General features: G+C 37.2%; 2 protein-coding genes across 8 annotated transcripts; one reads left to right on the top strand and one right to left on the bottom strand.

Annotated features, from left to right (window-relative positions):
• Positions 1–764: 764 nt before the first annotated feature.
• On the bottom strand, positions 765–10,038 carry LOC124182272 (serine-rich adhesin for platelets). 5 transcript variants are annotated; one of them, XM_046569292.1, is made up of 11 exons: positions 9,905–10,038; positions 9,064–9,164; positions 6,832–6,974; positions 6,470–6,710; positions 6,129–6,310; positions 5,863–6,002; positions 5,480–5,701; positions 5,289–5,371; positions 3,941–5,209; positions 2,726–3,778; positions 765–2,368 (listed from the first exon to the last, which is right to left on the bottom strand). In XM_046569292.1, the coding sequence occupies exons 2-11, from the start codon at positions 9,116–9,118 to the stop codon at positions 2,271–2,273; spliced, it is 3,486 nt and encodes a 1,161-aa protein (XP_046425248.1). In that variant the 5' UTR covers positions 9,119–9,164; positions 9,905–10,038; the 3' UTR covers positions 765–2,270. The 5 variants fall into 5 exon arrangements, with proteins under 5 accessions (XP_046425248.1, XP_046425244.1, XP_046425246.1 ...); XM_046569288.1 differs by having other exon boundaries at positions 2,726–5,209; XM_046569290.1 differs by having other exon boundaries at positions 2,726–5,209; positions 5,480–5,698; positions 9,905–10,037.
• On the top strand, positions 9,762–14,868 carry LOC124182273 (general transcription factor IIH subunit 2). 3 transcript variants are annotated; one of them, XM_046569295.1, is made up of 8 exons: positions 9,762–9,797; positions 11,547–11,618; positions 12,096–12,297; positions 12,682–12,810; positions 13,050–13,223; positions 13,319–13,572; positions 13,733–13,982; positions 14,726–14,868. In XM_046569295.1, exons 2-8 carry the CDS (start codon positions 11,560–11,562, stop codon positions 14,864–14,866), a joined length of 1,209 nt encoding a protein of 402 aa, XP_046425251.1. In that variant the 5' UTR covers positions 9,762–9,797; positions 11,547–11,559; the 3' UTR covers positions 14,867–14,868. The 3 variants fall into 3 exon arrangements, with proteins under 3 accessions (XP_046425251.1, XP_046425252.1, XP_046425250.1); XM_046569296.1 differs by lacking the exon at positions 9,762–9,797 and adding an exon at positions 10,379–10,490; XM_046569294.1 differs by lacking the exon at positions 9,762–9,797 and adding an exon at positions 10,734–10,988.
• Positions 14,869–16,421: the final 1,553 nt, after the last annotated feature.

The raw sequence follows: 16,421 nt of genomic DNA, 5'->3' as shown, positions 1-16,421 counted from the left end.
AAATTACAATAAACCTGTACAACACTCGTGAGTTGCAGGTAAGAGGTCATCTGATTGCAAAAGAGGATATTTTTTTACAATATCTGGATGTAAATCAATGTACAGTGGATGACGTTTCAAGCGTATTATTTCCATGGCTCTGTCGTTTGACATAATCCTCTCATCTCTGCACAGCTGATATCCTTGAGATTTCATTATCTGCATTTCAGCATACTCTATGTCATCGTGAATCCTTTTATGACGAACCATTTCCTATTTATAAAATGAAGGCAAGAAAAGATAAAGGAAACAATATTTTAACTGTCCTCAGAAAAATGTATTTAAAATAGAGTATTTTTCATTTCAAAACGAGTTAAACGTTTTCCGTTTACCGTCTGTATTTGCTCAGCCATTTCTTTCATCTCTGAATTTTGTCGGCATGACTTTGAGAGGTTCATTGACATTTGCCAAGTTGCAGCATTGACTTGAAATGTATTTTGAAAGATTTCTCGCACGAGACATCCCATTTCTGGAATAATATCGTTCTCATTACATGGTATCAAAGGTAAGGGTTCCATATTGTCTAGATGATGACTTTCTGATTCAATGAGGAATAAACGGAAACATAATGACATCAGCTGTTTAGTCAAATCAATTCTGTATGAAGTCTTCTTTTGTTAAACGTATATTAGACCAGTGAATAAACTAGTTTTATAATAGATGATACACGAGCGATATTACGTAATTAGATACTTAAAAAAGTTGAAAACATCAGGGATATCGTATTAATTTTGTAGATATTGTTTATTTCAAAAAAAAAACAATTGCTATATAAAGATGTATTATGATAATATTATGTACAGAAGTCATGTAAGTAAAATACTAGGATCTTACATTTCATGGAAACTTGCAACCTTCCTGCATCCACACAATCCGTACATATGTACGTAAATACCGTAGTTACTATTAATATTTTATCGCATATTTGCAATCAATCAATTAGATGAAAAACTGGTTACTGTACGCTTAATCCAAATTTAACTGCATGAGACAGAACTGGATGTGACCATGACTTATGCGCACATATCAAAATACCAATAACTCCAACTTTATCATGTTGACCACATTAAAAAATGGGCCCGATCCTCAAACCTGCGCATAAGCACCTATTTGTATAGACATGACAAAAACCTTTATCATTAATACAGCAGTATTTAAAATTAATATATGTGTAACTTATATGTTCGACACAGTTTGTATTTGCTCAAAATATGTCAGAGAACGTATACAAGTAACGGCAGAGAATTTACAGAAGTGGACAAGGTGGACAAGTAAGGGATACCGAATAAGTAATGAGATGAAATTTTTCCGGTTAAGTAAAATGGGTAAGCTGTTCGATTCTGTTGTCAAGAACATTTCGAATAGGAAACTAACTGTGCGTTTCTGACCATGTAAAGCAGGATATGTGTTGTAAATGATTATTAAATAGCCGAAAAAGCCACGAGAAAGGAAGGAAATCTGTATACATGTGCACCAATGATGTTCTTGCTCACAAAATGAAAATGGAAAGAAAAAAATATCAATGAAAGAAAAGTCTAAAATATTACATGTTCTCAGTTAAATCAAGTTTAGGCGTACGGGACTAGTACATAGGTACAGTTGAAAATTGGTTTCATACCATTTTGATGTCACTACACCACATTTTTTGTACCGGTTTTCATCCAGTACAAAATATACAACCGAATGTGCTGCTGCGTTATTTACATGTTTACTAAATATACTCAAATTAATTATCCATCTAGGAAAATAATTTTCAAACGATGTTCAATATGATTAATATAAAATCCTAGTGTATACTTTACTAATCTAAAAATACAATGCTTCGCAAATCTATGGATATAGCGATAATAATAATATTAATTTTAAAATGTTATTTGCTCGACGGCAGATGCGCTGTATGTTTATACATAAAAGACATAGAAACTCAAGAGTGAGCAAGTACCGTTACACATTGAGACATGAACTTCTAAAACATAATATCAATTAAATCTATAAGCCTAGATTGTCTTATTTGATACTTGTTTTTACAAAACTCCAACCACACAATCATTATTATACCTGTCTGGTCAACCGAAATGTCTATCATATTTTTACCATACGAAGTGAACGTATTTCTACATATGTACAACCCTTGCATGTTACCCTTTTGTTAACACAGATTCCAAGGCATAACACTGTACTGGGTTTAAAATTCTTCAACTCTTCACTTATGTCAATGTACGAAATTCCATTCACTTGTCCAGTTCTAAAGCTGCATACTGCTCTTCATCTACTTCAGTCATCATTAAATGTCCATCCGGCAATAATAGTACCACTCGGCGAGTGCCACCTGTGAACCACAACATATTTTAATCGTTTCACACTTGACTGTAAGTAATGATAAACTTTCAGAAAACTGTTTCTTAAAAATCATAAGTATTCATAGGTAGAATATGAAAATCCAAAAAAGCTTCTGTCATTGCTGGGTGCATGTGTCAAGCGTTTTGAATCTTACTTATTATAAAGACTGTACATTTTCATTTGAACATTACTATTCTTGTTGTACTGTACATAAGGTATGTGTTTGCAAATAATTATTGTAATACCATGCATATTTAATGAGTAGTAAGATCTTGAAGTAAAAGATAAACACCCGAATATGTTTTTACAACATGTAAAACGTCTTGTGACACCTAGAAATAATTACCTGGTGTAGGTTCATCAGCTTGTACGACTTGTGCAACAACCTGAGCTTGCCCATCAGCATCTTCCTGCCCTGCTGGAACAGCTGTGCCATTATTATCCATAATAGACATTACCATTTGACTATCAGAGGATTCAGCATCTCCTTCTTTGACGTAGAACTGAGGGGTGAGATTCACTTGATCCGGCATTAGTTGGGCAACAGCCTCAGCCACTGCGTGGTCTAATGTCAACACGGAACCATCATCACCTTGTTGCTCAGTCGTGACATAGACACACTGCTGTTCGCCATCAGCACCTTGCGTAACCAGTAAGGTTTGACCGTCTTCACCTTGACTAGTCACTTGATAAACCACACCATCTTCACTGGTTATAGTTACCAAACCAGAGGTATCCTCAGCGACCTTTTTATCATCGTCAACTTTGGTGTCAGTCTTTTCATCAGTCGAAACCGGAGAAGCAGTAACAGAAGTCGACACTGTAGCTGCAGGTGAAGTCATAGCCATGGTAGAAATTACAGCAGCTGTGGTAGTTGGAGTTGTAGTCAAAGACGTAACAGCCGGAATTTCGGTTACTGACGTTGATTCTGTCAGCGAAGTTGACGCAGAGGTAGTCATTGCCGTTACAGCGGGCGGAGCACTGTCATCCAGACAAGGAAGGTCTGGAGCAGCAGTTGCAGCAACAGCTACGTCTGATAAGTTAATTTGCGTTGCTTCGCTAGTCTGGACAATAGTGCCCGTCGTTCCACCTGGGCTCATCTCTACCCTCATAATGCCAGTTCCTTCGGTAAGAGAATCTAGCGACGGTAAAACCAGTTCAGCACTTGCTGTAGTTGTGGTTGTTGTTGTAGTAGTCGTATCGACTATGTCGCTTTTAGCGTCTGCAACAACGGCAGTTGTGGTGGTGGTTGTGCTGGTTGTAACAACCGCATCACTAGTAGCAACAGCAGCGACAGCAACGGTACCACTTGTAGTTTGCGGAGTTGCAGCTGGGGTAGGCTCAGGTGTTTGTTCGGCAGGCTGTTCCACCGGCTCTCCATCCGGACCCACGATGCGACCTGTCAGAGGACAGAGTGTGAAGGGACGGGGCGGGCTATCGGGTTCAATGGGAGGAATTGGCCCTGAATCAAGAGAAGGTTCGGGCTCACCGTCACTGCTACTCTCTTCAGAACCAACTTCGTGAAATTCCATATGCAAACCATCCCCGTCGGCGAGCTTACTTTCTTTCGGTTTGTTGGCACCAGGCGTTACGGACGCTGCTTCACCAGTTTTGCCTCTTCCACGTCCTGGAGTTCCGCGGGCACCGGCCAAGAGACCACGAACAGGTTTGTGCACTCCAGCTGCTTCCTGTGCTTTCTTCTTAGCCATCAATAATTTTTGCTGAGGTGAAAGCAGCGACTGTTGTTTAGCAAGCTGAGGCCTTGGTCCTTGTTTAGCTTGAGGACTGCCTATAGTTTTCTGCATCTGTTTTGGTTGGGCGCTAAGTACAGTGTACTTCGGCTTTACTTGCGTCATACCAGGACTAGGACTACTTGCGGATGTAGGGCTTTGCACGGCTCCAGTGGAGGGACGCTTCTGAAGGATTTGTCTACTTTGCTGTCCCTGTAATTGCTTGGGTGCTGGAGCTCTGACTGGAGTACGAAGTGTAGATCCCAATATACTAGTAGGTGTCGTACCTCGAAGTGGTGTTCTGGCTAGCAATGGGCGGTTAACGCCACGCTGTGCGGTTCCTAGGTTGCCTCGTATTCCAGCACTCATTCTGGGCTGCAATCCCATTGTTGGTAGGTTTGGCACAGCGGTAACAACATGGATTTGTTGTAGTTGGTTGACCTCAGGCTTTGGTTGAATCTTGATAGGCTCTTGTTTCTGTACCATTGTATTTACGGCCTTTGGAGAAGATCCTTTAGATACTATCTTCATTTGAGTTACGACTTGGCTACCATCGGGCTTTGAGACAACTTTCACTGGCGTTATAGTGGAAGTAGGTTGTCCAGCAGAAAGAACTTGTTTACGGACCACGCCAGAAGCGTCGCGATTTTGTACCATTAGGACACCTTGTGTAGTCGGGGATCCTTTAACGCCAAGCTTACCACTTGGTGATGAATCCAGTTTTATTATACCATCTTTCCTTGACATTACATAGACTCCAGATGTTAGGTTTGGCATTTGTTTCGGGTCAACTTTAACGACGCCTTTAGCACTGGCTACTAGGACTGGAGTTTGACCAGATTTTGGTGCCTCTGGTGACTGTAGGCCTAAAGAAGTTGCAAGATCAGTTCCTGAGACAACTGCACGATTTGATCCATTTGATTGTGCAGTTGCTCGATTGAACGCTCGCTGTATAACGTCACTACGGCCCATCGATTCATCTTCAGAGTCTCCTGACCAATCATCGTCACTACCGGTATCAGTTTTCATTCGTTTTGCATTAACGCTGCTAGTTTCTTCTGAATCGCTATCCGAAAATGTATTGCGCCTCTTTCCTAGCACTGTAAAAACATTCTCGTCAAATTTTACACGTAATATGTATACATGACTGAAGGTATTCGGCTAACAATTGTGACTCACGTTCGTTCTCTTCATCTTTCATCGAACCGCACCACTGTCTGACTTGGTTCATAGCCTTGGACTTACTAGATCGCATAGGTCTCCTACAAATCAAATAAAAGGTTGTGAACTTTGTTGACACCATATTACATGACCTTCTGATGGTCAGTTTCAATGAGCAGAATAGAACTGTCGTAAACACAGACACTTACGTTGCTTGAGCAGCACTACTCGGCCCAGGTTTGCCAGATTCAGGCTTAGGAGTTGGTTTTGGTGCAGGCAGGGAAGGTCGAGCTGCGGCTGACTTTAGCGCAGCCGCTTGCTGCTGTGCTGCTTTGAGTTCTTTCTGCTTGGCGAGACTTCGCTCAAACTCATCAAGAAGATGTTTACATGCTTCCATATTCTCCGCTGGTTCCCACGTGGTTTGCTCACTACAACAATTTTGAAACGATTGACTGTATAAACAATTGAATACCTTCGTATAAAATGAAAATAAGTCAATTAAATCTGACAATTCATAGGGCAATAAAGTAGATAATTTAGTAGTACAAAAACTTGATAAATCTCCACATGTCACATTTTAGTAACAACTTACTGTGGAAATCCTTCCCATTTCAGCAAATATTCGAAGCATTTTTTCTTTGGATTAAATCGTTTGGCCAAAATTCTTTCAACGACATATTCTTCATCGCTTGAATCGCCATCCTCTTCACCAGGCAGCTTAGCAGGTTTCATCTATAATGTGTAGGTCATAAATAATCGTGTCACAGTTCAGTTCAGTCAACTTTCTCCAGGAGGGTCAGAACTATTTCAATCCTCGAATTATAAATTCATCTCATTCACTCCGTATTTCTCTCTTACCTTACGCTTTATTGGCGGCTTTAACTGAGGTACGTCTTTCTTCTCTTGCTCACCCACAATCTGTTCAGAAACCTTCACCAAAGTTTTTGTCTCAACTGGTTTGGCAACTTCCTTCTTAGACTCTGCCACTTCGTCAGGTTGCCCATTCCGAATTACTTTGCGAACTATCATTCGCTTTACTCCTGATTGTACAAATTCATTTCAATATTATCACCCTCACTATGCAACAATATTATTGGGGAATTTTTTTCCAAGATATACTCAAAAGATTAAAGTTTTAAGATAATTCGCATAAATGAAATAAAGACATATATGTTTATATTGTAAATTGTTATAATTACCTTCAGGATTAACAGTAGTCTGTTGACGCACGGATACTTCTTGCATTTTAGCATTGCTGATTTTCGTAAATGTTTGGATAGTTTTTCCAGCTGCGATCCAAGAATCTCTAATGTGAGTATCCATTTTACACCATTTCTGATACAATTTCCATGAATTGGCCGCATCCCTGTCGGTGCCTTCCTGCTGTATTTGTGAATCCTTCCAAAGGAGGAATGCCCATACTTGTGCCTTTTGTTCATTCTGTAAAGTTTATCATTTTCGTTTTTTTTTTTATTCTAAAAATTAGGATTCAATAATATACAGTTTATTTAATAGCGAAGTTATTAACAGATATAGTGTTTTGATAGACTTGAATACTAACGTTACTATTTTCACGAAAATGTGACACTTTGGAGCATGCCCCTTCGGTAGTGCGATGCTCCTGGAATTCTTCGATAAAGTGAAACACAGAATGACATTGACCGCAGACTAGTACGTCGAGCTTTCCCATTTCCTCTTGCGCCACTGAATAAAATGGCAATCGATTAAGTCAAATACTTTACAATGTTTAGGCTTTATGAGTTTTTGAAAGAAAAAATATTGGGTATAGGATTTATATTCCGTACACTATGATGACAAAGGAAATGGAACCAGTAAAATACCAAAATATTGGTACAAAGTCTGAAAAATTACAGTGGAAGATGAATCTATGTTTCTTTCTATCGTCTCAAATGGAATCTTTACTAAGGTGGTCCGTATTTAGGGATTAGTCGAATTTATTATACGTCATCTCCCAAATCGGCTCCAAATAGTTTAAAAACAACATGCTTTTTTCTTTAGATTTTCATCTCACTCTCACAGGCAGGAGTTAGAGTTGAGATAAAAGTCTAAAAAAGTTGAGGTACTGTTTTTAAATTATTTGGAAGTGATTTGAAAGGGGCAACTGATAGGAAATTCGTCCAAGGCCTGAATAAGGGTCACCTTAATCTTTACAAGGGAAAAAAGGAGTATTTATCGGAATGTGGTATGTAAGTAGTGACGATTTGATTGATGAAATGTTTATGCTATAAGTAAATGTAGATCATCTCTACACTGGAAAACCAGGTATATAGCCTAAATGAAACTGTTTGACATAGGAATGTGGATAACGATTGATCAGGGATATAAATCTCAGTCAAGTATACATTGTAGAAAAGATTCAAACGAGGTATAAACACAAGGATCTTATTGACAATTCAATTTCAGGTATAAATTTTAACCATTGAAATATAAAAATATTATAGTAGAAAGTATTATATTTTTCCATATATAAAATTGCGAAAACCATGTTTTGACAGCATTAGAAAAATCTTGTGGTTAAATCTACAAAGGCGCATACTCAGTTTTGAACCAAAATTACAGTACCAAATACCATTACAGTGTATTCAACATCGATTGAAATTGATAAATTGGTTAAAGGAAATATAGCACAGCTGTAGAAAATTCGATACAATTTATATCTTTTGAATAATGAATTTTGATTGTATAAACAGGTCTTGTGATAGATAACGTATCTCAGAAAAGTGAAGTATCTGACTTTGATTTGACAAAGTAACTCGTGAAATTTATTGCATATTCTTTCAAATAAAAAATATCGACTATTATTTTTAGTGCATGAGTCCTGAAACCACTATTCTTAGTTTCAATTTACAACTTTCACATCGAGTGAATGCTGCACTAAACATCACCAAGCTGTCAAACAAGATGATTTTTGAATCAACGGAATTATTGTTATTAGCTAATTGTAAGTCGGGTATATTTGGTGAATTTTTTCATGGAGTTTTAAAATTAATCCTATATATTACGTTAGACTCGTCAAGTTTGTTGTGTATTCCTGGAAATATTGGGGTGTTGGAAAATTATAAAATTTTTTTTTTAGTCTTACTATTGTGATTGCGATAAGACATCCCGAATATCAAGTTTTTGGGAAGCCTTTTCGATTAAATGTATTCGAGTAAAAACTGACCCTATCAGCCACAAGCATCAAAACAATTAAAAGAATGGAGATATTTATCAATAATCAGTTATCCGAAACTGAACTTAAAATTGCTAAACTTATATATGGCTGAAATTAGTAACTTTAACATACAACGAGATGTTGAAACCAGAACTACTATTTTGTATCGTCAGAATAACTGGAGAAGTTCAATTTACAAAATTTGAGATATTTGATGCTGTGTTACGGTTTACTTAATTTCGCGTTATCCCAAAGTTGCAAAATAGCAAATTTTTGAAAAATTCATGATTACAATACCATTACGAACTTGAATCTGATAAACTTATTGGGATTGAAATGGAATTAAACCTCAGAAAAAAGTAATTAGAAACCCAGTCTCATTGATATTGTAGAAACAACTGAACTTTACTCGAATTGCTTTAAAGTGAGCCTACCTGGTTGCATCAAGAATAGCGAGTTGCCTCAAGAATAGTGAGTTGCCTCAAGAAGAGCGGAAAGTGAATTGCTGCGAGCCTTGTACGTTATAGAATACCGGAGCACCAGGTTCTTGAAAATGATGTACCACCGTGCTGCCTGGTCTATTATGTGTATGCGTGTATAAATGAAAGTTAGAGTTACCTTTGATCGCAGCAGGATTTTTGTTTATGGCTGCAGGGCCATCACCTCCCTCCATCTTGCTGCGACTAGTGTCTTTGAATCTTCTTGCGGACGATTATTTTCTAGAATAAATTCTTGGTTTAACAAATAGAGATGAAGATTTTTATCTCGTCGTTGTAACACTGCTAGCAAAATTTTATTTTTGATAAGAACAAGGGAACAAGTAATTGTCCGTGCATAACATATATTGTTGAAAATCATAATATCTTGATAAATTTATACTTTGCAGCTAGTGTATGTGCTCGGAAAAAAAATACGGAATGTCGCCGCATTCGGATACACAATTGGTTAAAATGAAACCAAAACAGTGTGAAAAATGTGCTAGGCATAATGGGGTTTGAACGAAATCCGACATTCCCGCATAAAAGTGGTCAAGGAGGTTGGGGAGCGTGGTAGAGTCGAATGAACGCGACAACCAGTGGCGTAAAATTTCGCTGGATTTTTATGATATGAGAGCCGAGGAGAATAAATACCCGGTTGTAAAGCGTGGGTCTTTCGGGCCTATTGAACGGCGTTGTTTGAGCGCACGATGTTTTAATAGAATCTGTAATCCGAGGTTAAATTCGATGATTTTAATCGGGATGCCATTGCCGCCGCTGCAGCAACACACGACTATGAATTTCTACAGTCCGTCCACCGTCCACGAGCAAGCCGATCCTCGTCAAGATGGCTCTTCCACCATAAAAACTATCGCGGTAATCAGGGAATCGCTTCCCCTCTTGACAAATATATATTTTCGAACACACTTGTCCGATAAATGATAAATGTCGATTGGGGGATTTTTTATTTGAGAAAAACTTACGCGCGTTAATTAAATACGATCCGGCGTATAATAATCGTATGTTGAAGCTACGATATTATAGAAAATTCCCGTCAATCCTCAGGACAAAAACAGCGATCGCGTCTGGCGACGGTGGCGCCAAACGCTATATCGCTCACCCGCCACGGCGGCACAATAATTTTGGCGGGAATGTATTCCTTCTTTGTTTGAAAGCACGACTACGAAATTTGGAGAATTTTTTCAGGCGTATACGGAACTCAAAGTATTTACCGCGACGTTTATAACGTGAAAAGATTCATCGCTCAATGTACAAGAGCTTATTTTATTCGGCATTCGAAGAAACTCGTTTGAATCTCCCGCTGGTGAAGCCGGATCCGCAAGTGCGTAGTCCAAGTACATAAGTTGATAATTTCGATTTGCTAGAATCTTGATTGGAATATTCGAGTTTGCGCTTTGAAAATCAATAGCCGTTGAAATTTATTTTTAAGAATTATTTTTCACATCGTTCGTGGTTCAACCACTGAATAATCCCAGTATATTTAGTCAATAAAATCGCTCTGTCCAAAAGATACGCACACATTACGTAGTACTTAAATTATCTCGATAGGTATGTACAAGCTGGATGATATGATATGTCTATACATGTAATTACCAAAATGTTATTGTTTTACTCCACGTCCCGGCATTTCAAAAATAAACATCTATTGCGAGAAATTAAGTATTTGACTATACTTTCGCGCCAGTTCAACGCATCGTATCTGGCGTCGGTTATCCGTTATTATTGTTGTTATTAAGATGTGTTATTGTTATTATCACTATTATCACCCATTTCTTACCATAAACCAGGGAGTACACCTAAAATGAATAAAACAATCTTACAAGAATTTTTTCACCGCCATATTGGCATGCCTTGCGATATAAACAAATATAACCTTCGTTTACTACTAACCAAAGTTGCTAATAATGTCTCTGATCACATTTGTTCTTTTATTGTGTAATGTACAGAGTAAATAAAGTGAAATAAAGGCTTCGATCGCTTCCGATTTACGAAAACGACATTATTATTTGGGAAATAAATTACGATCCGTCCATTTCCTACGGTATAGTACGAAAATTTTTCCAACCTTCGAATTAACCTCATAGCTCCGAAATTTACTTGATTCGCGCCAACCTGCGCGCTAATGCTTACTTATTTTTCACAGCATCTTGTTTAATATTTAGAATAAATCAAGGACAGGTAGAGAATTGAGATCTTCATCAAAACCTCAAATGCCATAAAATTTGAGGTTATCAAACACACATGAGTCGGTGTGACAATTGTTTTATTGATATTTTTTCAAATGCAGATGAAGTCATGATCAAAATTTATCAAATCAGGTTCAACACATCATTTCTATCGAAATTAATACACGTCAGTGGACTAAGTTCGTCAAAGATTTTTTACCTCCAAGTCTACGATACTTTTTGATTTGTCAATTCGATTACAAAATCTTGTGTACATTTCTTCATTTTTGAGCTGAGGCGAGCATTTGTGTAGAAAGTGAGGAAGCTTATGCGTAATCAATATCCGAGCTGTAAGATTGATTTGAATATGGATAAAAATCTAATTATTCTTACATTAACTAAATTAATTGCAATCTACATCAACCACCTTACATGTTAGATTTATTCAAACCATGGCTGACGAGGATGACGGAAAGGAATATCGGTGGGAAACAGGATATGAGAAAACATGGTACGCTATTCAGAACCCTGATTAATTTTTATCCCTGATTAAATTTAACCCTGATTGAGATGTCAGTAATTGCTTAGCAACCAAATTAAGACCTTTACTCAATGAATTTACCGTGCCTGCAGTCACCAAACATTAAAAAAGACTGCACCTGAGGTTCGAATTGATTGAGATTGAAAATTTACAATGTTAATAATACTGAATTTCCATAATGAGCAGATGTGGATCAATACAATAATTAGCCTAAGATTTACATACATATTTTAGGCTTACGCATAATTTACCAGGTTTCACTCATCCTCCAAAAACTCTCTATTATAACTTGATATTAACAGCGACTTGAATTTACAATTATGCTTAATTAATCAGAAATTCACAGCCAAATCAACCAATTTAAAGATCAAACCATTTTTTCTTTGGTAAATTGGCTAATTTTTTTACATGCAAGCATATTAGTACTGTATATCTACCATTTTTCAGGGAGGCGATCAAGGAAGACGACGATGGCTTGTTGGAAGGGGCGGTGGCAGACATTATTCAAAGAGCGAAGAGGAAACGTCAGTCGGAAAGACATGGCGGTGCAAGGCTGGGAATGATGAGACATCTTTACATTGTTCTAGACTGTTCCGAAGCTATGTCTAATCAGGATTTGAAACCAACGAGATTACGATGTTCTGTAAAAGTAGGTTTACATGAGCGTAACTATCTTGAAAAACCAACAGTAGTCTGGCAGTTTTATTGTTTGGGAAGGTTCAGTTAAAATCTACATCATTCTCCTCAGTATGCATAATCCACATTTTCTTCATCAGTCACGTCGAGCTTCAACATCCAATTTGTACTTGATGAATTTGTTCAATAACTCTAAATCATTTTCGAAAAAAAAAAAAAATTTTTTTTTACATCTGCTACAATAATGAGAATTTAAGTAGCGTAAGTTTGAAGTTTTCGTATGCTACAGCAAGTTGATATATTTTGGACTTTGCAGACAGAAAATACTTGTGAAAATTAGTTTCGAGTGTGAAAAGTCAAGGAATTTTATTTAATTGAAAGAAAAATTTTATTTCAGCTTTTGGAAGATTTCATTGATGAATTCTTTGATCAAAATCCTATAAGTCAATTAGGTTTGATAATAACGAGAAATAAACGGGCTGAGAAATTGAGCGAACTTGCCGGAAACCCAAAGAAACACATCAAGGTATTGCACTGTACTTAAATATCATTTGAATCTTCAAGAATCTCTAACCACTTGTTCTTCTATTATTAACGATCATATAGCCCCCACAATAGTGGAGATTTTCTGATGGAAAGCATTTTACAGTGTGTGGATTTCGTCCATTCAAATCAGAGTCTCTTTATTAGGTTTATATCAATGTCGATCAACTTTTTTCCTGAACTTTATTGTCACCTTAGCAAACTTACCTTTTTCTATCTCAGGAATTGAAGGGCTTGCATCTTACAGCTCTGACGGGTGAACCATCGATTCAAAACTCTCTAGAACTGGCACTAAAATCCCTGAAATTGCTGCCGTCGCATGCAAGTAGGGAAATTCTTGTGCTGATGGGTTCGCTAACTACTTGTGACCCAGGGGATATTAACACTACGATTGAAGTACGTCATGGTATTATAATTTGTGATATTGTAGGGCATTTTTTAAAAACAATGCTCGTGATGTTCTCATAATCAGCTTACAATTCTACTTACAGATTTTGAAATCTGAAGGAGTGCGCTGTAGTGTGATAGGATTAGCTGCTGAATTGCATATCTGTAAACGTTTGGCTACCACGACTGGTGGCGATCACGGAGTTGTTTTGGATGACAAGCATTTCAAAGAACAATTGAGCATTCATGTAGATCCACCAGCAGCTGCTACCAGATTAGACTCGGCTCTGGTGAAGATGGGTTTCCCTCATCATGCATTGCATTCAACCACTGAAACCCCAATGACGATGTGCATGTGGCAAGTAGTATTTGTTGTAATTCTTGAAGACTACTCCACAGTCAAAATAAGTTTCTTTGATCATTACTAATACTATTCTTATTATGTTATTATTTAAACAACGGTATTATGTACCTGTATTATGATTGTTTCAATTTTTATTTTCTATTCCTTCATTCAGCCACGTTGAAAGTTCAGAAGAAGACAGTAAACTTGTGACGACTGGATACTTATGTCCACAATGTCTGAGTAAACATTGCGAATTACCAGTCGAATGTCGAGCATGTGGACTGACCCTTGTATCAGCTCCACATTTGGCTCGTTCTTATCACCATTTATTTCCGGTTGAAAACTATAAAGAAGTAACTTACGAAGGTTCTCCTTCCATATGCTACGGGTGTAGAAGAGTCCTTACTCAATTAGACAAGAAGGTGAGTTACAATCGATTGCAGGTTTCACAATAGTTTTCTTATTTCCCTAAAAGTACCCTGTAAGCACTCTAAGCCTGAAGGTTTTCTCTAAATGTACTTTTAAGCACACCATTTGCCCCTCAAAACCACCTATTTTGGGCAGCTTGTCCTCTTCTTTCAATTTTTATTAGCATTTCACTAGCTGGTTACGTCCAAATTTTTAACTAAGTGCACAGGTTTGAATCACGAAAAAGAGAATAAGAGCCGTGTTCGACATGCAATTTCTATTAAAAACATGCTAAAACATTTTGGTTTCAAGCAAAAATACAGAATTGGCATAACATCTACGAAATCGCTATAGTAATACTTCGATTTCAAGTCATATCTTTACTTTTCTGAAAAAGCAAAATGTTCTAGCATATTTTTATTCTGACTTGTAAGTCGAATGTGGCTGTTATGCTTTTTTCGCATCGAAGATCTGTGGACTTTGATATTTGAATATATCTAAGTCCACATCGAAATTAAATATAACATCATCTCAAATGTTTTCTTTCGCTGGAACTGCGCAAAGATTTTACAATCCTAACAACCACCTATTTTCATAAACCATCCCCTATTTTCCCCTAAATTATCCGTGTTGAGCGCTATGAAATGTAGGATTGGCAAAATTATTCATTATATAGGTATATAAATGTCGTATTTTACTTCATGGAGATGTTCATTCTGATACTTGAAACTCAAAAGCTATGGTTTTATTGTTTCAGGTATACATGTGCGGTAAATGCCAGCAAGGCTTTTGTTTGGACTGTGAAATTTTTATTCACGAAACACTCCACACCTGTCCTGGATGTGCAACGAATCCTGATACGTTTCAGATATCTTCAGAGAAGATTTCAATCAATTAGAGCAAAAAAGTAAATGTGTTGACCCACATCGATACTTGGTTTTTATACTTACCAGACTTAATTTATCCTTAGACTTAAGCGAACTGATAAAATAAAAATGAAAAAAACCTTACATTTTTACAGTTTTGATTAAAAAATAATCCATAGTATTGCTTATACTTTAGTATTTACTTTGAAGTACTCAGTTAATTTCTAGCAGGGCACTGGTCCGTAGAATGCGATTGAGAGCTCTTCAATGCACATTTTGATTGATCCTTTGTCAGCTGTAAACACGACAATTGCATTGCGCAATGAGCTCGAACACGCGTTCAATAACAGAGGTTCCGACCTTGCGAGCAATGGAGCTGGTGAACTAATCACGAGTTGGTTTCGCGGAGAATTCATGACTTGAAATCCTCTTTTTCATTCTTCCTGAATATCGCCATCACTAACGTTGGAAGAATGTAACAAACTTAATTTTTCAAAGCATTAAACATCTTGTTTCAAGGTTTAACTCTCCGCCAGTGGCTTCCGTTGGGTTTTACATGGATGTAATCGTATTGGCAGCGCATTGCAAAACATTCGCGCAATGTTTGTTGATCAGGAAATTCTTGAACCGTTAAAGTACCAAGAAATGCTGCTGACATCGATCGTGCCTATAGTATGATTCCAAGGTTAACCATCCATTCTGCAGCTGGATTTTCCAAGGATATTACATGAATATTTTGTCAAACAGTCGAGGGATATTGTCGTGTTTTTAAAAACTTTGGAAGTATTCTTCGCTTGTGATTGTCCAAAACTTGGATAACAACTGAGCAAACTACAATGAATCCGACAGTAGAGACAATTTGGCAGTCGCGATCTATTTGTTCACATCTAAGAAGTTGGTCCAATGTTCACACGTTAATCTTCTGTCGATTTGAATTTTATTTATTATTTGACCAACTTGACCTGCTATAAAAATTTTTTGTTTCATGAAGTACCATAAAAAATTAACGCAACTGGTGAACATTTTTTAGCATAGTTTTCCAGAAATTTTCAAAGAAACGTTGGTTTATTCGTATGAAAGTCAGAGTTTTTCTCAGTCATAAAGAATCGAAGCATCCGATATTCACACAGAGAAATGCATAAACTCGTAAAATTTGGTGTGCATCAATACGAAGAGAATGTAATTTTAGTTGGTATTCTCGTGTCTGCAGCTTCCAGCACTTCAGTTTGACTCATGTAGGTAGCGTTATTTATAAATTTTTTTTTTCATTAGCCTTTAGCCTGGTTGACGTCACTTTCAACAGAGATGATCTCTGCTTTAAGTAATTATCCTTGTACTTTTCGGCCATGTCAGTTCAGAGAACCTCATTAGAATTTAGAATTAGCTTAATTTGAAATTCAAAATCAGACACTAATCCTTTTCCAAAATTTTTGGATTCTACGTTTCGTGAAACGATTACGTTTCGGTGGGATCATCGTTAATTGTCACCGCATATGAGAATGTTGTACACTTCGTCATGCCTCGTCCTCAACGTCAAATATGCATACCAAATGCGGTAGAAAACACGTTGAAAAGTTGTTGCATAAA

This window comes from Neodiprion fabricii, chromosome 5 (assembly GCF_021155785.1).
Source record: "Neodiprion fabricii isolate iyNeoFabr1 chromosome 5, iyNeoFabr1.1, whole genome shotgun sequence".
In the NCBI taxonomy this organism is placed as follows: Eukaryota; Metazoa; Arthropoda; class Insecta; order Hymenoptera; family Diprionidae; genus Neodiprion; species Neodiprion fabricii.
This window is presented reverse-complemented; position numbering and strand designations above follow the sequence as displayed.

Bases quoted from the DNA above. Each gene is read 5' to 3' on its own strand.
- LOC124182273 (XM_046569295.1), top strand. From the start codon at position 11,560: ATGGCTGACGAGGATGACGGAAAGGAATATCGGTGGGAAACAGGATAT. The intron at 12,298-12,681 runs GTAGGTTTACAT...ATTTTATTTCAG, and splicing joins GATTACGATGTTCTGTAAAA to CTTTTGGAAGATTTCATTGA. The intron at 13,224-13,318 runs GTACGTCATGGT...TTCTACTTACAG, and splicing joins ATATTAACACTACGATTGAA to ATTTTGAAATCTGAAGGAGT.
- LOC124182272 (XM_046569288.1), bottom strand. From the start codon at position 9,118: ATGGAGGGAGGTGATGGCCCTGCAGCCATAAACAAAAATCCTGCTGCG. The intron at 5,702-5,862 runs GTAAGTTGTTAC...TCAAAATTGTTG, and splicing joins AAATGGGAAGGATTTCCACA to TAGTGAGCAAACCACGTGGG. The intron at 5,210-5,288 runs GTGAGTCACAAT...ATGTTTTTACAG, and splicing joins GAAAGATGAAGAGAACGAAC to TGCTAGGAAAGAGGCGCAAT.